This window comes from Vigna angularis, chromosome 2 (assembly GCF_016808095.1).
Source record: "Vigna angularis cultivar LongXiaoDou No.4 chromosome 2, ASM1680809v1, whole genome shotgun sequence".
NCBI classification, from domain to species: domain Eukaryota; kingdom Viridiplantae; phylum Streptophyta; class Magnoliopsida; order Fabales; family Fabaceae; genus Vigna; species Vigna angularis.
In genome coordinates this window covers 12,381,417-12,405,159 of record NC_068971.1, presented here as the reverse complement: position 1 = coordinate 12,405,159, position 23,743 = coordinate 12,381,417, and the positions used below count along the sequence as shown (strand labels likewise).

The window sequence follows — 23,743 nt, the reverse complement described above, 5'->3', positions numbered from 1 at the left end:
TTACCTGCTTTATGATCATTATCTTTCTGCTCAATCTTTACACCATCTTACTGATAGAAAAATTATTAGTTTCACTTTTAATGATATTTTTTATGATTTTATGAATTTTAATAAAAATAACTAATAATTGAAAAGTTTTTATTGGAATTTTTTTACATAGTTAAGAACGAATGTGTTAAAAGAAAATAGGAGATTTGTGTAAAAAAAAAATAGTTATTTTTCAATTTTTTTAGTTCATTTTCTTATAAGTCGCTGACTTGGAGATAGTTGTAATACAAAATGCACAAATGTAATGGTGCTTTCCTTTTTGTTTTCGAGTTTCAGTCCTGAAAAGTTAGGTCACCTCTCAAACTTAATTTGTTTTGTTTTCTTCTGTTTCTTTTAGTTGTTTTCTAATATAGTCGAAGAACACATTTTCAAGTAACATTTTCAAGTAAGATACGTCATCTCAATCCCATTTTGTTGATGATAAAAGGTTTTTGACATTTTTTATTATATCACGGCACCTTTATCGTTAATTGTTTGTCTGTATAAATTTTCCTTGTGTAAATTTTACATTATCTACACTCAAAATATGAGAATGTGGGTAGAAGGTGTTGTTTGTGCAAATAGGGTTAGTTTGTTGAATGAAAAGGATATTCAATTATTAGGTTTCTTGATCCGAAGGAACATAGATATGAGTAGGGTCCAAAATATATCACTGAATCAAATAACAATGAGTTTGCGTATGAAAAATATTTGTAAACAGCAATAATATTTACAAGTTGCATTTTTATTGTTGAGATATAGAAAATATTAATAAATAGAATAGAATAATAAAATATTGGATGTCAACTTCAAGAAAATAGAGTCCCTAATTAATTTGAATGAGTCTAAATACAACTTTTAGAGTAATTAACATAAAAATTGATATTTTTATCATAGATGACATTTTATAGTTGAAGGATATATAGTAAAGAGATTTTGACATCGTAAATACATTTTAGTTTAATAATAACTTATTTTTGTTTTATATTTAAAAAATTATGTGTGAAAATAAGTTAAATTAAAGTTGTCTGGAAACACAGTAAGAAGTGAGGGAAAAGTTTCAAGCATTGATGTAATCTAATAAAAAATTTATACATATTTAAAAAATAATTTTAAAAGTACAAATTATTGTTAAAATAAATTTCAAATTAAAATAAAAATTTATTTTATTTAATAATTTTGTTATTTTATTATAATATAACTGTATGGTATATAGGATTTGGTCCGAACAGTATGAAAAATTACATTCTTGATCGAATGGTTAGCAATCATGATCATTTGATGTTCTCTATATTAACAGTTAATCAGGTAAAATAGACCTGTGAGTGATCAGACTGTAATTAGGTTAGTACAGATACTACTATTATTGGGTCAATGTCAGAAGTAGTCTTATTGGGCCAATAGATTGGACAAGGGGTGTTGCTCCCTCCACCACCACACCTTTCTCCCTCCACCTTCCCTTTACTATTTTGCCCCTCAATAAAATTTTATATTTATGGTTATTATTTTTTAATTTTACTCCTTCATAACCTATTTCACTAATAACCTATTGTAGTATCGTGTATAAGTAAAATATTTTTCTTTCATTTTAACATTATACTTGTTCCTCTCTTTCTTTGGTCTGCTGTGAGATACTACAAGTTGTAAAGGTTGGTGGTGGTGGAAAGAATTATCAAGCAGTCTCCATCTCGTGGTGGTGCAGTGTCGCTCTCGTGGTGCAGTGCGTGTGTGGTGCTTCCTCCAGGTGCGCACTCGAACAAACCATGTCACCTCCGTTTAAAGGTTTAATTTTTTTTAGGGTTTGTTTTATTAGTTTATTAGATATTTTAATAATTTAATTTAAATGTTTTGATTTATTATTTTTGAATATACTTTTAATGTATTTTAATAATGTATATTTATATTAGTTTATATTTAAATTTTTAATTTTGGATGTGATATATAATTAGTTTTTGAACGTAATGATTTTGTAAAACTGAAGAAAAAGGAATGGAAGCACGGGAGGTAGGGAGGTGAAACGAAAATGGGAAAAGGGGAAGAAAGTAGGGGAAGAAAGTTCCGTGAAAGTAAAATTAGGGTATTAAATTATTTAAAATAGGGTAAAAGTAAAAATCTTTTTAACTTAAGAATATAATTGTATTTAAAATAATGTGGGGAAGTGAAAGAAATATACGGTGGTAGTGGAGAAGCAACACCCTTAGACAAGTAAGCAATTAATAATTTCATAATAATAATAACAGATTGATTAAAGATAATAATTACGGTTAAAGATAATAATAGTATATTGGTTAAAGATAATAACAGATTGACAGTTGTTAACATCTTAATAGGTATGACATTATTGAACCAACGATAATTCAAGGTCCACATAAAGCCTACAAAAGGTGAAGGTACAATGGTAGGTAATATTAGATGTCAACTTCAAGAAAATAGAGTCCTTAATTAGTTAGAATGATTCTAAATATAACTTTTAAAGTAATTATCACAAAAATTGATATTTTTATCATAGATGACATTTTATAGTTATAGTAAAGAGATTTTGACATCGTTAATACATTTTAATTTAATTATAACTTATTTTTGTTTTATATTGAATATATATTAAAAATTATATATGAAATTATTATTTTTATATTAAATATATATATATATATATATATAATATTTTATTTATAATAGAAAAAATATAGTCTAAATTCAATATATAAATAATAATAATATATTTAATAATTTTAATAAAACTTTTGGTATAAAGACATCAATCAAAGATAAGAAGACATTCACCATTTTTTTCTGTTAAAAATAATACAATTCTTATAAAAACAAAAGATAATATCTCTCACAATTGCAAAACAATGATTTATTATAAAATTGTTTGCCTGATTGGTTTTGTTCGGACTAAAGGGGGAGGGGAAAAGTAAAGAAAAATAAGAAGAAATGAGTGAAAAATGTTAAGTGATTTGTTTAGTTCTAATAATATTTTTATATAAAGATATAAAAATATGTTTATTTATTATTTAAATTTATGAAATCAAGATTAAGATATTATAAATATCTGGTATTTTTTTCAAATTTATATATTTTTAAAACTTAAAATCTCAAGAGAAAATGATGTTATTTTAATTATAAAAAATAAAGTAGAAATAAGTTAAATTAAAGTTGGACGTGAAAAACACAATAAAAAGTGAGGGAAAAGTTTGAAGCATTGATGTAATATAATAAAATTCTTATACCAATTTAAAAAATAATTTTAAAAGTATAAATTATTGTTAAAATAAATTTTAAATTAAAATAAGAATTTATTTTATTTAATAATTATGTTATTTCATTATAATATAACTATTTTATTAATATTTACAATGGTTAATTATATGCTTATTTAACAAAAATCCACTCGTTCAATCGCGGAAATTTTTTCATCAAAAAAATCATATCATTTTTCTTTTATGGTCATTAAAAAATCCTCTCTATGTAAATAGTAATTCTTTATAAACAAATGTATGGTCATTTTAAGCTACCATTGATTAATAAAAAGTACATAACTTAAAGTAGGACAGAAGAAGCTTAAAAAAAACGTATTAGAAACCTTCGAAGTATTTATTAAGTTTACAACTTAATTTTAATAATAATTATCATTATCTCGTCATAGTATGAATAATCTTCTTTATATATATATGATATTTATCTTGTATATTTTCATTGTAATGCTGAAAAAAAACTGTAATAACTCTCTCATTATAATCTTAAACTTAATATCCCAACTAATCAAGAAATAGATTGGTTTACACTTGTGGGTTTATTCTTTTTATATTGAAAGCATAAAAAATAATTAGAATTTGATGATCTTTTAGGATTTACTTAAAGGGCTTTCATCCCTACAGTTATCTAAATCTTCCTCCAACATTTCTATGATCTTCTCCTTCTCATATATTGCTTCTAAGAGCCTAATATTTTCTTCTCTGAGAGCTTCAAACTGGGAAATGATTCGTGCAATTTGAGCTTCAATGGCCTCATCGCTCAGCTCAAACACACTCTCTACCACTCTAATGAAACGCCACAAACTCACCACAACCAAAAAACCACCTCCTCTTCCCACCACAAAGCCTTCCAAAATGATAGCTCCTATCACCACAACTCCATCAACAACATACCCCACATGCTGGAAAAACGAACAACCTAACCCCACCATTAAACCCATTGTCTTCGCTACAAGAAAACTCAGAATACCAATTCCAATCCAATGGAAACATTCTTCTGCTACGCTGCTTATGCGTCTCTCACACCAAACCAGAGATGAAGATAGCTCAAGGGTTGTGATGATGAGGTCTGCAATAAGCAATAAGATTGTGAAGACGTGAAGCCATGTTGAATCAAGGAAATTGGCCAAATGGGTGCGCCATGCTGCTCTGCTGTTCAAACCTTGTTGGCTAGATGTGTTGAATAGTAGCAACCATCTTTGCCTTCTCTTCCATGATTTCACTAAGCTTTGGACTGATGAATCTAGTATTTGCATGGAAAATTGTGTTTGCTTGGTTTCTGAGGAAACATGGACAGCTTTCGAGGTTTTCATGGATGACAAGTGCAGAATTTGGTGATGAATTCATGATTTTAATATACAGCTAGAAAATTATGATTAACTTTGACGAATTGAATGTGGCATGTTGGTGAAGTGCAAGTAAAGTCTTAAATGTTTTGCCAAATTTAGCTTTGGGGTCACGTTATTAGACGCCCACATTATTTGTATTAGCTTGTCCTCAAATTACAAACTTAACATAGATGATCTTGAATCAATTTTTTCACTTTTGAATTATGAAATTTAAAAATGTATTTTAGATTGTAAACTTTAGAATTAATTTTTTTTCTAGATCAATTAATCTAGAATTAAGTTCTTATTCTCTTTGGTTAATCAGAAAAGGTGAAAAGATGAAGGCCTGCGGTATATTTATTATGAAAAGTGTGTAATCATTTATTAGGGCAACAAGCTGTCATCTTTGATAACATAATTGCATCCACAAGGGGCCAAAATGAACATTTAAAAAACAATTGAGGGTGTGGAAGGGATAAATAGAGTTGCAGAACGTAATTGTCTTATTGACAAGAGAAAATGCAACCCATTAATAGTCCAAGTGATAAAAGTTCATTCAAAAGTGGGCTTTTAATTTCTGCACCTTCATAATTTCTTTGCGCAACAGCTTAAATTTTCAGATAAGTGATAAATTAAAAAATTATAGGTTTGAATAAAAGAAGAGAGTGATAAATTAAAAAATCTCAAGTAATATGGAGGAATTTCAAACAGAAGATGTTCCTGAATATAAATTTGAATCCCCTAAAAACTTACACTCCTCTCTTTCGATGTTTCATCCAAATACAAGTTAAATGAAATATCAAATTCTAGTTTATATCAACCTGATTCATCAGAAAGTGAAACTAGATCATGACTATCTTAATTGGACAGATCCAAATCAACCGTGAAATAGGAATGAAAATAGTGAAAATATGAACAACAAAGAGACATAGCCTCAATTGATGGCTAAGAAATTAATTTCAAAATGGTCTTGCTTCACTAAATGATAGGTCAATTCATATGCTGAATTTAATGCGGGAATCAGTACATTACATGAAATGAAAAGAAGGGTTCAAATAACTAATCAAATTACTACATTTATGCATTTAAAACATTGATAATGGAAAGAAGGAATAAAGAAGCTCTTTTATTATGTGGGAGTATCATATTACATCAGCATACAAATTGAAAAAATGTGAATGACCACAAATCCACCAAAGCATGGAGTACTCCCCTATAGTTTAGAGATATTTCATAAAACTATATATTCGCTTGTAATAGATTTAACATTTAAAATCAAACATTAGTGAAGTTAAGGGAAACGATAGCGGTTATTTTCGTCTATAAACAGCGGTTCTTGAACCGAGACATATACAGGCGAGGTAGAAAGAGGTAGGCTTTTGGCCTCGGTTTTTTTCAAGGACTTTTCACTTTCGGTTCAGAAGGAACCGAGGAAGTAGGTGGTTATTTTTTTTTTTTGCTTTTGTCTGTGAAAAGTTGTTTCCCAAGCTTTGAGTTCTCCTAGTAAGCAAGGTATCTTCACTCTCGAGAAAGGTCCCCACCAATCTTCAACACTTCATTCTTACATTGGACCACCACCCAACAACCGTGCACCTTTACCAGACCACCCCGCGAAGTCTTCTTCTCCAACAACATTCTCCAGAATGACGCAGCTATCCATGGCAACCTGCAAGAAATAGAAACCAAGCCAAAGAACCAGGACGCCGCCGCGACTGCAGATCAGAAAAGAGGGAACCAGAAATGAGGGAACCATTGTCGGACCACCACAGAACCACCAGAGAACCAGGACGCCGCCACGACTCCACCAATCTTCAACACTCCATTCATCGGACCACCTTTACCGGACCACCACAGAACCACCGCGAGCTCTCTCTCTCCTTCGTGCAACCTGCAATATTTCCCCCAATCTCTCTCTCTCCTTCGCATTGAACCACCGCGAGTTCACCAATCTCTCGATCTCCTTCGCACCATAGAGCATCATCTTTCCTTCACGGCAAAGCACCATCTTTCCCTTAATCTTCACTGTCAATGTCGCCGTCATCAAACCCTAAATCAAACTATTTCCCCCAACCCCACTTCGCGAAACCCCGTTCAACCTCCATTCATCCTCATCAGCAATTTTCAACCTGCAAAATCAAGCTAAACTTGCAAGGGAGCCTCCGCCGTGGAATATTGAAGACAGCAAGATTGAAGCAGCGGTGGAGGCACTAGTGGCGGACGCAGGCGGCGGGGCACCAATGGCGCGACGGCACAAGGATGAGGCGTGGGCAAGAACAGAAACAGAGGTGACGAGCGCAGAGGTGGCAGCGCGGCGAGGCAGGCACGAGCACTGGCAATACAGGGGGCGGCGCGACGAGGAAAGGAGTGTCAGTGGTGGACGAAACTGTAGAGGAAGAAGGGGAGATGAGATTGGGATCGGAGGGAGGGTCATTCTCTTTGGAGTGTTTGTGCTTGCGAGAAGGGCGAGTTTTGGCGGAGCTAGGAGAGGCGGCAGTGGTGGCTGTAGAAGCGAGTTCTTCGTCCCTGAGAGGGTTTCTTGGGAACATGAAGTGCTTCATTTTGGGGCAGAGAAGAGAAGAACACAAATGAAATAGGGAAAGGTAAGAAGAAAGATGATGGGGTTTGGAAAACATATTATACCTCGGTTCTACCTTTGCCTGAGGCAATAAAGCATTATATGCCTCGGTTAAACATAGCAGCCGATGTCGTAAGGCTGACTTGCCGTGTGGAAGAGGCATGTTCAGTGAGTTGCAGGTGTGGCAGATGCTTTATGCCTCGGTTCTGCATGCACCCGAGGTAGTATCAATTTTTAAAAAGTTGTCAGCCCAAAAGCCTGACTGGTAGGTCGATTTTAGGCACCAGTTATGCCTGCAACCGAGGTCGTAGCGTTGTTCTGCTTCGGTCCTGCATGCAACCGAGGCCTATAAGGTCCTTTAATTTCAAATCTGCCACCGTGTTTTGATAGGCAGCGGTTTGATATAAAATAAGGTATATTGTGCGAGTTTAAAAGCAAATATTGTACTAGTGAGAGGCCAAAGTTTAGAGTAAGAAATCCAAGAAGGAAAAGAAAAACACTAAAAAACAATGATATTATCAAGTTAAAAAATATATCAATAATATTTAACAATTATCAGTAAACCAAAATTACATGTCGATAAAATCTTTATCAATAAATTTTATTGATAGAATTTATGTTTTATCAATGCAAAAAGATTTGTTCGAAAATAGAGTGATCTAATTCATCTTTTTCCTTCTCCCTCTTTCTTATTATTCCTTTTATCTTTTCAAGTTTTCTTCTTCCAATACTCCCTTCTTTCTTTCTTTTCCTTTGTCACCTTATTGTCGACTCCTCGTTCTCCTCCTTTTCCTTCTTATTTTCTACCTCTTTCTCTCACTCTTTATTCTCTCCTTCTTTTTCTCTTTCTCTTTCACCATCTCCATCGTGCCATTGTCATGTCTTCACCACACCACCGCCACTGCTTCGGTGCACTACCGTCATGCCTCCCACACCATCACCACATCATTGTTGTGCCATTGTCTCGTCAATGTTGCACTTATCACTTAATTAATTTTTAAAAATTAAACGTCAAATTTGGACAAGAGATTTGATATTCTTTTTACTAACAAGAAAATCTTCCAATAATAAAATTTTACATTAATGACGAGTTTTAAGATATGTAATTATGGACAAATTTATCGATAAAAAATTCTATCAATAATTAAAATTTGTATTATCGACATTACTGACAGATTTTATAAAAAAAATAAACCAGTCTATAAAATTTATTAGTAATTAAAATATTAAATTTGTCGATAAAATTCATTGATAATTTGAATTTATTGACAAATTTACTTTCATAGATAAAATTCCATTAATAATTTTAAAAACTTTTGTAATGATAGAAAACTTGCAAACTTTCCAAATTATTCCAACAAACTTTATTGATATTGGCTCAATCTCTAAACTTGGTCATGGTATTAAGTGTGATCATTGACCTTTTGGATAAGAAAGACACTATATTTTGTCAATCTATTCTTCTATCTTATACGTATTAAACATGAGAAACATGCCTTCTACATATTCTCAAAACAGCAACTAGGTGATGTCTTTGCTCCCATCTTCTCTTCTCTTTCCTTCTTCTAATACACTCATTGACAAACCATCTTGGTTTTTTTTTTCAACTTTTTTGAACAAATTTACTTTTAAGTATTTATATAAAATGAAGTAGACTTTTTGGTCAAAACTTATTGTTAACACAGGATTATGGAAAGCTTCTTGTTATCCTTCTTTCCCTATCTCTGTTTAAGAGGGATAAAATATGCAATACAAGATTACTGAATTGAAATTAATTTCAACATTATAACTTTGGAAACTCTTTCATTGAAAATATGTAGTTACACTTACACCAGTTGGGAGGCAATCCCTTTAGGGGAAAAATGTTGAATAAATATAGTTAGAAGACATTTAAAAAGAGGATGTAGGAAAGCTTGATCATGCTTGAAAATAGAATGGAAAACATTGGGTTAATTACTGTAAATTTCCAAAATGTTTGCCATTTGGGCTGAATTTTGGAAGGCAGAATTCTTAAAACATAGTGATGATTTCTTAAAGAAAAGTATAATGTTATAAATCTTAAAATATCATATATACGGATTTATTAATTGAGACACAAATAAGAGAAAATAATATTATTTAAAAAATTACGATACGACAATGAAGGTTTTATTCTAGGGCCATATAAAGAAAGAGACTAAAGTCACTCTCTTCTACAAAGCAATCACTCTGTTGGCCAAGGAGACATACCTCACCCCTCAACAATACAAGTGAACTCTTCAACTAAATAAAGGATACACTATTATCTTCTCATATAAACTAAAATATAATTTCACTTTTTAAGTACTTAGGCTTAAAAACTTACTAATCTTCCTTATATACCAAACTAGTCCTTTCATTACTTTTTATAATAATTTGCTAACAAGGGATAAACCGGAAGACATGTTACCTAAAATTGACACGTTTACACTATTAAATACTAATGAAAAACTAGTTTGATTTAATATAGAAACGGTAAATGACTAAAGCAGCAAAAGTTAAAACTTAAATGTATAAAAAAAATATGTTTAACCTTTTATGAATAATTACCTTTAAAACTAGGGTGTCAAAAGATATATTAACTTGGTATGATTTTATCTAACTCCATCATTGACCCATTAAAAATAGATCAGTTGATTTTACGTATTTTTGTGTATATACTTTCATGAATAAATCAACTTATTCATAACTATTATCTTGTTATGTATTAAGTTTAGTGTGTTTTTATGTTTTTTTGTGTTTTAGTTAATATATATTTGTTTTACCACTAATCTCTCTTTGAGTGTGTGAGATAAGAAAATAGGTAGCAAATATGGTGGAGGAAAACATAGTGGAGCTAAAGGAAGCATGATTGGACAAGAAAGATTGATATTTAGACAAATACCCACTTCATGGGTTTTAGAATCGCACCTAGGGTTGCAAACATGAAGAAAAGATTCACTTGTATGGTTATATTGTCATGGGTGTCAAGCTGACTCGTTGGGCGAGCTAGCTGACTCGCTGGGCGAGTTTGACAACCTAAACTTGCAATATTTAAATCGTTTGGCACACAAATGGCTCGCCCAGTGATTTACAAGTTAGAGAACATCAATTTTTAAGTCTCATTGGGCGAGAATGAAGCCATTAGGCAAATCTGTCAGCTCTGATACACAAAAGTGAGTATCTAATCATATTTTCAAGAGGGTTTCATATTCTTTATTCTTACACAAATAGAATCCCCTAGGGTGCTTGCACTAGTGCAGTCAAGGAAAACGACACCGGTTGTTTTCGTTTATACGCAGCGGTTCCTGAACCAAGGTATATACAAGCGAGAAAAAAAGGGTAGCCTTTATGCCTCAATTCTGAACCGAGGCAGTAAGTGGGGGTCTTTTGCCTCGGTTGGTTTCGAACCGAGGCGGTAGATGTCTTTTTTTTTCTTCTAGAAAATGCGGACTTTTACCTTTCAAAATTGTTTTTTTTATTTGCGACAACGGAGGCGACAACAAAACAGCGTGACAAACGGTCGAAGGCGGCGACGAACGGCCGAAGGCGACGATGAACGGTCGAAGGCGACGACGACTAGTGGTGAAGGCAGCGACGACGACTAGTGGTGGAGGCAGCGCCGACACGACGACAAGCTATTCGCGCGAGATGAGAAGCAACAATTCGCATGAAGTTTAGTTTGACTAGTGCGAGTTGAGGATGGTGGTGGTGAGAAGCTTGTGGAAGGGGAGAATGAAAGGGAAAAATGAAACGGGAGAATGAAAGGTCTGAATTTTAAAAATCGAAGAAGTTATTACCTCGGTTAAGTAGATAACCGAGGTAATAAGACTCTACTGCCTCGGTTCTACAGACAACCGAGGCGTAAACCTTTCAGAAAAAATTAAAAATAAAATTATAAATGGAAATATTTAAAGATATTTATAACTATAGGCATCGGTTCGCGGTTAAACCGAGGAATAAAGGCCTTATGACATCGGTTCAAATGGAACCAAGACAGTAGAGGTTGACAAAATGGATTTGAAACGTTCAAAGACAGAGGTTGTCAGCTTTTGGCAGGACATACTGCCTTGGTTCTGCACAGAACCGAGGCAGTAGGCCTATTTTGAAAAGGATGGCAAGTGAAAAGTCTGATTTGCAGAGAGAAAGCGGGGTTTTTTTGCCTCGATTGGTCAGAGAACCGAAGCAGCATACCCTTTAGGCATCGGTTCCAATTGAATCGAGGCATATAGTTTCGCAAAAATTATGAAACTGTCATTGTGTTTTGATACGCTTCGGTTTTTTTGAAACCGATACGTAATGTACGAGTTAAAAACCTCTTTTTCTACTAGTGTTGGGAGAGGTTCTTTGGAGGTGTTTGGAGTAGTGGGAAGCTCTCCCTCTCCTTCTTGGGTTTTCTCTTTCATTCGTGGTGGTTCTCCCCTTTTTAGGGTTGAAGAGGAAGATGGGTTGCGGATTGGAGGTGGAAATGCAAAAGGGAGGCGCAATTGGAGCATGGAACAATTGCCAAGAACCTTGGGAGAGGGCTTGCATCTTCTTTTTGGTTTTCATTTTCTCCCTATCTCTTCAATTTGTAGAACCCTAAATTCTCCACCATGGATGGCTAACCCTATTTGTTGAGATTAGTTATAAAACATGAAACTCTTGTGTAATTTTATGTTATTAATGATATATGTCTTTCCAAATCATTTTAATATTCAATTTTCATACTTAATGTTTGATTTGGATTGTTCTCATGCTTGATTTATGGTTCTTGATGTATTGAGAAATATGACTTGAACCTAGAATTAAAATTGAATGCCTAATAGATGCTTGTATCTAGGAATAGAACTTGGTTCATTAATAATCTTAAATTCTTGAACTTAATGCATGGTTGCTTGTTGAGGATTCAAGGGATTGAAACATGATACGTTATTATAGGCTCAAAGTCACTAGAGATAGAATTTGATTATGAGTTGATTTTGACTGGATTATTGAATTGAGATGCTTGTGAATGTATGAGAGTGAAGTGAATGAACTATAGTATTAACAAATTGTAAATATTCCATGTTACATTTCTTTGCACACCAAGTGTTTAATGAAAATACCAAAAGAAATTCTTGTGTTTTTGTGAACTTTGTTGTCTAATTGAGTTATAATTTTATAGTTGTCGAGTGTTGTATGAGTCATTTGGAAGATAACGATATTTATCACTTGTTATGCTACGATCAGTACACTTGTCGTTTGTTATTGATCCGTCCCAAGAAAATTTACTAAAAATTTTAACTCTTTCCGTCAAAGAGTGGATTGATAGACTGCGGGCTAGCTCACTAATTTTTTTTTGTTGTTAATTTTTAACTTTTTTTAATTATATATAAATATATATTAAAAATAGATTGTGTTGAGAATACTCTTTTCTTTAATATCATTCAAGAAAATTTCGGATTGACTAGTATTCCACCAATTCATAAACCAAGATTCCAGACTTTTCTTAAATGTGAAAGAGATACACCAGGGCAAAAAGACTATAGATGTAAGATATAGAAGGGGAATGCTTTTTTTTTTCATTTTTCGTCTTTAATGAACTTAACTTCATCTCATTCGTCAACTCTATATGATAATAACTTTTCTATCAAGTATAAGCTTCATTACAAGTTATAGAGCTTCTAGATAAATCTAGATTGTATTTTATCTTTTTTTTGACTTAAATTTCGGAAGTTAGCCTTTGCCTTCTTTAATTTAGAAAAAAGAATACATAAATCCAATACGAAATTGAAAGAATTCACAGTAAATTCCAATCCAATGAAGAAAAAAATCTGCATTTTTCTTTACTTTCTTTTTTTCTTTTCTTTCATCATTCCTTAACTCCCACAAGGTTTGGTCCTGTAGAATCTGACCCATTTCATTATTGAGCGAAAAGTACGAAAAAAATAAGATCGATTTTTCGATCAAAAGTACTATGTGAAATCCTCGATTTTTTCCTCTTTCTCTATCCCTATCTCGTAGGTAGAGCGTTTGAATCTTTAAGTTTTAATTATTTAATTAATCTCTTTGATGGAATAAACTAAAATTATTATTGTTATTATAGGTTAAATTATTACATTATAATTCATAATTAAACTTAAATTATAAAGGTTAATTATTTAAATTACAATATTATTTTTTATTTACATTCTTGAAATAATATAATATACAAAATTGAATTTTTAAATTTTTATTTAAGAAAAACGGTTGACCGACCGACCCACGTCGTCTTTAGTTTGCTAAATCGACTAGTAACAAGTGAATGAATTGGAAATTTGAATCCAATCTATTAAATTCTGATGGACGGGTGGAATAGTGTGTTAAACCAAACTATTTTGTCATATATTTAAAAGAGTCTAATATATTTTTAAAAAAAATAATTGTAGAATAACAGCCTATGTTTATATTACATCCTACATTAAGTAAAGATAATTTAAATTAAATATAGTCATATTTTATACATAATAAATAAATATTTAATAGAATCTTAGACATGAATAATTTGAAACGAAAACTGAAGTATGGGTCTATGAAATGTCTTATTATGAGTGGTCCTGGTGGACACAACTGCAGAAATCTTGGAACTGAAATTAATTAAGGGGTCTCTCAGAAGTTGTGTTGCTTCACTTCACGTGCTTTGCTTCTCCACTATCATTAAGAGGACCAATGCCATTATTTGTGTTATACATAACCAATCATATTTTATCTCACATATTATTTTACTTTTATCTATAAAAATACAAAAATTTAACCTTTTATAATTATTTTAATTTCATAATATATGTCAAAATGAATATAAATATATATCATCTTATTATCTTTAGTCATATAGATATATATAAATTAGAAAGAGAAAATTAGCCTTTTTCAAAATCTTTGTATTCCCTACAAAATCTTTTTTAGTTTTTCTTTTGACATCCTTTAACCCTCACCTTTGCGAAAGAAAAAAACACTAAAACTAAGAAATGAGTGAAAATCTTCATCTAGATAAGAGAAAATCTCATGCCCTATTACATAATTGTTGTAGTGATGATTAAAAGAAAAAAAAAGTAATTACAATAGTTTATATCTATATGTATAAGTCAATTTTGTTTTCTTCCTGAACAAAAGCATCAAGATCTTTGGCTGGATTCACAAAAATGGCCTCCAACACTAAACAGTGAGGCACTGATATGACTGCTTATAATTAGGGCTGAAATTGAAGGATGCCATTGTTAGTGTTTCCTTTCTGATCATCACATCTTTGGATTCACGCTTAAACAATAACAAGTGCTGTCAACATCATTGTTTCTATTCGGGATTACATTACGTCTAATCTAAATCCAATTATTCATTTCTACCAAATCTTTTCTAAACACAATTCAAATTCTCATTCTTTATTCATCAATCTAATAACCAATCATTTTATTCTTTAAAAAAAATTCTCTTACGTGACTCATTTAGTCTACTTTTCATCTCTCTAAATTTAATCAAATTTTAACTTTTATTAAACTCAATTTTATATTTTCTTTTTAGTCCTCAAACTTATAGTTATTTATTATACTTCAGTACTTCAAATTACTTGTTGATCATCAATTTAGCCTCTGAAAATATTTTTTGAATTTCAATTGAGTTCAGTTTAAATAACGATATAGATGGTTAAGTTCAGAAAATTAAGTGATAGTCGGTAATTGAATTTAGAGATTAAAATAATAATAGGAGGTAAATTCTAATGAAGCAAAATCTACATACAAACCCAGATGAGAAAAAGTCATGTATGATGCTAATGATAGGATTAAACTGTATATATATATATATATATATATATATATATATATATATATATATATATATATATATATATATATATATATCGCCACTTTAATAATTGCGTAGTCAAAATGTGCCACTTTATACATTTTGTTACTAATGACAACTTTTTTTTTTTATTAATGGTGATTAAGTCGTTCAACAAATTTAGATGGATCTTAGGTAGACGAATGTAGTAAGAACAATGACTTTGGGTCACACCTACAAATCATTATTATCGTAATTTTGAAGATCATGAATATTAAAGATTCTTTCCTAAATTATTTGAAAGTTCTGGTAATCATATTTTAAGCACTAATTTAATATTTAATAAAAACACTATGCACTGACCGTATAAAATAATTCTTTTAAAAATCGCTATCTGTAATAAGTTTATTAATTTTGAAAATAATTATTTTGAAGAAGATGTATTATTAAATGATGATCCAAGAGTTTTTATCACGCGTATGATTATTAAAATATTAAAATATTAAAATATTAAAAAAATAAAAATATTATTATGAATAGATCTGTGGTATAATATGGTGTTGGTATGATTTATTTTGCAGTGGATGAAAGAAGAAGTTGAGGTTATGACGTGCACTTAAGTACTAGAAATAATGAAATTGAATGGTATGATGATTCATGAGAGTGTGAAAAGTATATATATGGGTATGAGACGTGAAATATGGTGGGAGTGGACCCTTTCCTTTACGCCAACCATGCAACCATGTTTGTGAATAATAATGATTCATGTCTCTTCATTCTCTTCAATGTAAAGCTTATCCAATCTCCCATTTTCGCTTTAATTTCCTCTGTGTAAGGTGCACCATCACCTAACCTCGATTATATATTTTAACTGTGGACCACTAACTCTTGTCTGGCTTACAATTTTTAAGATTTTTTCACAAACACCTTCTATGCAACCTACAACATTAGTGTTTATAGCTTCTGGAGTTTCCTTTAGCTGGCTTTTCGATGCAAGAGTTCATGCACACTATATTTCCCACGTAAATGCACTTCAGCTTCATTCCCTACCACTTCAAATTTGTAAAAGCCTATTTCTTACTTCACTTAAACTTAAAACCGTGTTTCTTAAGCCCGTTCATAGATTTTTTTTTTATTACATTGATTGAGTGATAAAGTGATTTAATATACAATAAATACCTTTTTACTATATCATTGTTCGACTAAGAAGGTAAAAATCTTTATACAATTATCATTGATATTAAAATTATTAATAGTTATCCGTACTTAAAAATTTATCGGTAAAATATTTGTTCATAAATTTTATCAAATGAAATTTTTTAATAATATTGATTAAAATTTGTCGATAACTATCAATCAATTTTATACATAGATAAAAATTCATTAGTAAATATCGTGGTTTGATTTTCTTCTATGTCCTTCAACTCCTTCATCATTGTGTCAATTACTGTCAGTTGTATTTACCGTCTCTAACTCCTCCTCATGCATCACTACTAGTTCTATTGTCACCTTCACTTTTGCTTCTATTGTTTATGTGTCTCTATCTTTGTTGTCATTGTCTCCTTTGATTCGTGCTTTTCCATTTCCTCCTTCTTCTCTCCCTTCTCCTTCTCTTATTATTCTTTTCTTTTTCTTGTTAATTTTTAATTAATTTATAACAAATATTTTATCATATTTTGCAAAAAAATTAGTGTCCATTTTATTGAAAGATTTATCAACAAATTAATGATAAGTTTTAGAAAGAAAAATAATAACTGACGAATTTATCAACAGATTTTAAAAAATTGAATTACCAATATTTTAAAAAATTTCAATTATTAACAAATTTACTAATAATTTTTTTTTGAAAAAAAATCTATTACAGTTGAATTTACCAACAAATTTTATTACGACATAGGCAAAGTCCAAAAGAAAAACTTTGATATCCATTTTTACTAACATAATTTACCGATAAAAATATTTATTAAATATTATAAATTATTGAGAAAGTTTACTTATGAATATTTTTGTAATAAAAGTTATAATTTATTGATGAATAGTACCAATAAAAAATATTTATCCGTAACTACAATTATAAAATCATCGATAGACTATCTATAAATTCTATTTTATTGTTAGATATTTTGTTTCAATAAAATTTTGCTGATAATTTAGTTTTTTTTTAATGTTCTAAAATTTTGATATGATGCAAAAGATCATCAAATATTTACCATCATAAGTACTACTAGCAAAAGTCAAATGTTCAAATATATTTGAAACACTAACTACTACTTCTCCTTAGTGCATATTTGCCGAAAAATGGAATTTTATTCCAATTACATGACATGGAGAATTGGTTCACATTATAATAAGGAAAATTAAAATATTAATCAAATATGACTACTTAAGAATATATGTTAATAAACTCGAGAAACTTGCATGATGTACTTACTTTAAAGACAAGTCACTCGAAAGTAAATCATAGTTAGTTTTATTACAATTAATCTATTTTATTTTATTACACAATCATTTGTTGTGAAAATAAATTTAAAGAAGTATCATACTTCCCAATTGAATATTACTTCAAAGTTAATCCAATACAAATATGTACTTAAGAAAGTCCATTAGAATTTAGAATAAGTCATTGCTACATGATATTAAAGCTAATTAAATTTAAGTGTGACTTATTAAGACTTAGGAAATTAACCAAGTAAACTAAGTACTAGTCATGGTCCTCACTCCAATCAACTACTTAAAACATAAACTACTAATAAAGTACATTAAGACCTAAATCTGATCCTTCAATAAGATTTCAATCAGTATAAATCTATAGGAATTAATCAAGTTTATTATTAGGTGTGGTAGTCATTCCATTAATAAGAGGTGGAGGGGGTTAAGACACATAAGAAGAAACTCATTAAAACAATTAGTTTAGAGACAAAAAAATAAATCAAGTCATTAAATTAACTAAATTAAACCTTACTTTATAAATTCAAAATTATTGATGTTTAAATTAATCTTTAACATTAGATACTATTATTAGTTTCTATTATTAATTAAACACTATTTGTATTAGTTAAGTTAGGTCTTTACTTGAATAGAAAAATCTTAAATTATTTAATAATTGAGCACACTTTAACTTGGACATGGTTGTTGTTCTAATAAGGTTATGTATATATGATCAAGAAAATAAGGATAATTGTCATTCCATTATACAAATATTTGAGTACTGGATAATTGTGAAATACATATATGAAAAGGATGATAAGGTTAGGTTTCTCGTAAACTTCACAAAGTCAAGTTGTCATCTATAACCTTCGAAAAATAAACATCTCCAAGGTTAACCTTTCGAGGATCTTCCACTAATGTTTTAGATTTTCTTGTTTGGCTTGAGGGTTATTTATATTTTCATGCCTTTTACAAACTTCATCTAATACAATTTTGTTGAAAATCCTACATCGACTAGAAAGAAGGTCAATTCATAGTTTATAAGTGGATGCAAACATCACCCTACAAGCCGATTTTGTAGGGTTGAGTTAGACTTAAAGTCCACTTCTAACAAATCTTTTTGGAAAAGTTGACCAATTTTCTTACTTTCATACTCAATTTTGGATTCACATATATTTAGTACTTCAAAGGTGACATAATGAGAGAAAAGTCTTTTTTTTTTCAAAATCAAGGTAATATTACAATTTACATGTATAAGACTAGTATTTGATCTATAGATTTGGCATAACACACTTAAATGTTTTGGATAGACAACTATATTAACATTTTAAATATAATTGTCAATATATCATCACTATAACCATTTATTTTTAATCGTCAATATAATTAAGTATGCATGAGTTATCTATATTATCATATCATTTTGAAAGAAAGGTCAAATACATGTTACCTATTTGTGTTTGAAAGACATAGAAGTCTATGTTTGAGGCTATAGAAGTGTATATCCTTTTAAAAGTTTATTGACTTACATGATGCGAAACCTAACCTACTAACTAAACTTCTTTAATGGGAGGATGATCAAGTTTTATAGTAGTAACCATTAAGATGTCACAAGTTATTTTCATAATTATTTTTGAGTGGATATTCTTCGCATTTATGAAGGGGTAGAGTTTCCTACAAATTCATTCATAAAATAGAGGACCACCTACATTTCAATAATGTTGATGATATCTAATTTAGACCATTTATATTTTTTATTCACCTCTTTGTGACGGTATATAATTTAGCAAAACTAAATTTCTTTCTCTTATAAACAATCCTATCTCCCCCGTATAATTATTATAAAATTCAATTAAATTCTTATTATTCCGTCCAAAGAATTAAAAAGAATATTTTATTCCATTAATGAATGTCAAATAGTCAATTTAAGTATGCTATTATCATTCAAGAACTCATGACAGAAACTAATTACCTAAGTATAATTAATTCAGCTTTCTTCAGATTAATTTCGTGGAAATTTTTTTATTGCAGTTATATGAAAAAATGGTTAAATATGTTTTTATTTCTTAAACTATCAAGCGATTTTGTTTTTAGTCCCTCTTTGAAACTAAGGTACTTTTTAGTCTTTCTCCTTTAGGAAAACATAATTTTTCGTCCTAAAAAACCAACGGCGTTAAAAAGGAGTTGAGCTGGCTAACGGTGGAGTGTCACATCATCTTTTTTCTCACACTGAGTCAATCTGACTCTCACTGTTCGTTCACCATCATCATTCAGTCACCATCACCGTTCGGTCATCATCACCATTCACTCATCATAACCATTCGACCACTACCAATATCGTTCGGTCACCACCAATACCATTCGGTCATTCAGTCATCATAATCATTCGGTCATTACCAATACCGTTCGGTCATTAACAATACCGTTCGATCATCACCAATACCGTTCGGTTATTCAGTCATTATAATCATTCGGCCTTACCAATACTGTTCGGCCATTAACAATACCGTTTGACATTACCATACGGTAAGGGACAGATTGACTCAGTGTCAGAAAAAAACATGACGTGACACTCCACCGTTAGCGAGCTCAACTTCTTTTTAACGCTGTTGGTTTTTGAGGATGAAAAATTATGGTGTCCTAAAGGTGAAGGACCAAAAAGTACCTTAATTTGAAAGAGAGACTAAAAACAAAATCGTTTGATAGTTTAGGAACTAAAAACATATTTAACCCTAAAAAAAACTTATAAAAGTGTATTAAAGTATTCTAAAATTCCATTAAACATCTTTATTACGTACTTAATTTTATAAATTCTGCAAAACATAAACCCAATCCATAAAAATGATGGATCCTGATTGGTACCCAGACCAAAAAACATAGATACCAAACTATATGTTACAGAAGTCACCGGAAACCGGCGTTTCCCGTTCACCTGCCAATTCAATAAGCAGAGGGCGCAGTTTATCTTTCCAAAACTTCGCGCCAGATTCCCCTCCCTTCTCACTTCTCGTCATTTCAACCACTACAAGCTCTTCCGTTAACCGGTAAACTACTACGAGACCTATCAAATTACCGTCCTGCCCTTCCAAATTCGCTCCACCACCGTTTCTCTCCCTCTTTACCACCACCTTCCCCTCCTCCGCTGCCGCCTCCACTCTCTCTATAATATTCTCTGGTAACGCGGCAGAAACAACCCGTTCCACGGAATCCGACCCGTTCGGATCCTCGAAAAGACCCGACATGTCCAAACCTGTCGAAAAAGAAATTAAGTCGAACGCGTTCAGCGACTTGAACCCGGTTCCTCTATCCCCGCATACGCATTCACTCTCCTTGACCCGAACCGGTTCGTACTGGTCCTCACCCGCGTTGAACCACGTGTCTTGGTAGATCTCATCAATGGTAATCCTGGTTTCGGGATTTGTGTCAAGCAAGCGTGATAAGAGGTACCTCAGATCACTGGACATCCACCTAGGGAACCGGAATTGACCGCGGTAAATCTTTCTGAATAAAACGGTGACGTTGCAATCATTGAATGGTAAATAACCTGCGGTGAGCGCAAACAAAACGACGCCACACGACCACAGATCCACTTTCGCACCATCATAGCCTCTCTTCAACAGAATCTCGGGTGCCACGTAGGTAGGGGTTCCACAAATAGTGTGTAACAACCCGTCGGGTCGGATCTGACCCGTGACTGCACTCAACCCGAAATCGGAGACTTTCAAATTCCCGTTCTCGTCGAGCAGCAAATTATCGAGCTTGAGGTCGCGGTGGAACACGCCGAGCGAGTGGCAGTGTTTCAAGGCGGAGATGAGTTGCCGGAAGTAAAACCTGGCGTCCTCCTCCTCGAGGCGCCCCTTTCTGGCTACCGTGTGGAAGAGTTCGCCGCCGGCGGCAAACTCCATGACGAAGTAGATTTTGGTCTTCGTCGCGAGTACTTCGAAGAGGTCAATGATGTTGGAGTGGTGGAGGCGGCGCATGATAGAGATCTCGCGTTCGACGTTGGCAGCAAAACCTCCGTTTAAGACCTTGCTTTTGCTGACGGCCTTCACCGCCACGCTCTGGCGCGTGACGGCGGTTGTGGCGTGGTACACCTTGCCGAACGCGCCGACTCCCAGTAACCTCTTCAACTCGTACTTCCCGAACAAAACGACGGCAGATGGCACGTCGTCGTTGGTGGTTGTTAGTTGGGTCGCCAGGGTGTCGTTCTGCGGCTCTCTCATGGTTGGAGTAACTAACTAACGAACTGAGTGAACCCGAGAGAATTTAAAGCGAAGTTTTTTTCCTGGACGAAGGTTTGGGGTTGGGGTTGGGGTTGCTGCAATGGTGGTTGGTAATTGGATATTCGGGATTTTGTGAAGGAATTTGCATAAATCTTATCTAAGAAGGAACTTGAAGAGCCACTAAAGGGAATGAGTGGAGTTGAAGTGTGTTCGGGACAAAGGAAAAGAGGAACAATCCATGTGTTGTTGAGAGCCTGCAGAAGAGCATGGCTATTTAAAGATGGTCACACTTTCCGTCAACAAGACAACTACTTTCCTGTCTTATTTTTTATTTCTTAAATTTATGTTTTATTAATACATGTTTTTAATGGTTCCTAGTATGTTTGAATAACTAATAATGAGTGTGATGATTCGTACAAATAAAGCAGGGATAAGAAAGTGCGTTATGAGGAAGAATGATCGTATAGTTTGAAAAAACTCAGTGCTTATGTTAGCCAAACAATGTTTAATGATGTAAAGGGAGTGCGAGACAGGGCGTGATGACTCGAGAAAATTATGAAAGCTCAATGGCCGCATAAGCGATTAGTATAGACAAGACAGCTATGTAATTTGGATTTTGTGTGTTTGTGTTTTTTAAATACACTTATATACATTAATTTTTATGTTATAAAATATATTTTAAAAAATCATTTCATTAAAATCAGTATATATTTTCAAGATGAAAACACACAAAAAAAAAATAATTAAAATATCTATACTCGTAGGTATCTTACGGTAGTACCACGCTATCACTTCCATGTGCACGAAGATCTTACGATAGTCGTACGATGGCGAAAATGTAGACGATGAACACGTTTTTATTTCTGTTACTGTAACACTCTCATGCATATCTGATTTTATTGAGTGGCAGAGGTGATATTCGGATGGATTATGTTTACGATGTGAATGTCGAGTTTTCTCAGTATTTATCTCCTTTTATTGAACACTTGTTTCAGATCTGAGTAAAAGTATTTACATTGTAATGGTAGGTTTTTAACTTTTGAGTTCTCATGTTTTCTTTCAGAATGTAAAACCTATATCATACTAAAAGAAGTAATCATAACTGAGAACTCATTTAAACATATAATTACGTTACACCTTTATTTAATCCATGCTCTGTATTACTACATTATTATAGTATATTTTTAAATTATTTTTTTGATTGTCAAAATTATTTTCTATTATTAAAAAAATACTTTGATACTTACAATTCGTTATAATAATGTAATAACATATATTAGTATTTCAAAGTAACAAATGTGATTAAAATCATTTATTAAGTTTTTTTTTAACTGATGGTACAGAAATGTAGTTTGTGTCCAAAATAAAATGATGTGTTAATAATGGAATGTATGGGTTAACCGACAATAGGTGGACAAGCTGTAGAATCAGGATACTAATCTTTCGTCCTTCAACAGGTAACCCTCCGTTTCAAAGAGAATAAAATAAATAGAAATATAAACAAGAAAAAAAAAAGGATGTTTGCAAAATGAAGCATATTATTTGAATGGAAAGAAATAGATTATAAAAATAATAGAAATAGAAATAATTTGATTAAAAATATAAAAAAGTAGAAATAAAAGTGGTTATTATTGAAAAAAAAAACTACAAAATCATTATCTAGATTTATGGCATAATTTAGTTGATAATGGTGTTAGGTTTAATGCTGACTGAGTTAATAATAAGTTCAATATCGATTTAGTCAATAATTAGTTTTGATTTAAGAATTTTTAATCTCATACTTCCACAAAACTAATACTAAAAAGAAGAGATTGTGTGGTGTTAGACTCAAATGTTGATGGGATTGATAAATTTAATATTAATTGGATCAATAATTGGTTTTGATATAAGAACTTTTGGTTATGTTTTACGATACTAATACTAAGAAGATTGTGTAATGTTAAGTCTAAATGTTGATTGGATTAGTAAAGAAAGAGAAATTAAAATATATTTTACAATATAAATGGATGAGTTTTTAAAATACTAAATATGATAAGAATTTGAAAAGTCTGAAAACAAAGGATAAAATGAATTCTCGAATATAGGAAAAAAAGAAATCATAACTCTAAATACTTTTGAGTAATCGATCTT

General features: G+C 31.7%; 2 protein-coding genes across 2 annotated transcripts; both read right to left on the bottom strand.

Annotated features, from left to right (window-relative positions):
• Positions 1–3,825: 3,825 nt before the first annotated feature.
• LOC108327272 (uncharacterized) lies at positions 3,826–4,581 on the bottom strand. Its single transcript, XM_017560993.2, has one exon. It carries the CDS (start codon positions 4,538–4,540, stop codon positions 3,875–3,877), a length of 666 nt encoding a protein of 221 aa, XP_017416482.1. The 5' UTR covers positions 4,541–4,581; the 3' UTR covers positions 3,826–3,874.
• A 15,561-nt stretch (positions 4,582–20,142) lies between these two features.
• On the bottom strand, positions 20,143–21,893 carry LOC108327927 (CBL-interacting serine/threonine-protein kinase 14). Its single transcript, XM_017561662.2, has one exon. The coding sequence runs from the start codon at positions 21,611–21,613 to the stop codon at positions 20,279–20,281; it is 1,335 nt and encodes a 444-aa protein (XP_017417151.1). The 5' UTR covers positions 21,614–21,893; the 3' UTR covers positions 20,143–20,278.
• Positions 21,894–23,743: the final 1,850 nt, after the last annotated feature.

What these genes read in the sequence shown, in the direction of transcription:
- LOC108327927 (XM_017561662.2), bottom strand. Translation starts at nt 21,613, where the DNA reads ATGAGAGAGCCGCAGAACGACACCCTGGCGACCCAACTAACAACCACC.
- LOC108327272 (XM_017560993.2), bottom strand. Translation starts at nt 4,540, where the DNA reads ATGCAAATACTAGATTCATCAGTCCAAAGCTTAGTGAAATCATGGAAG.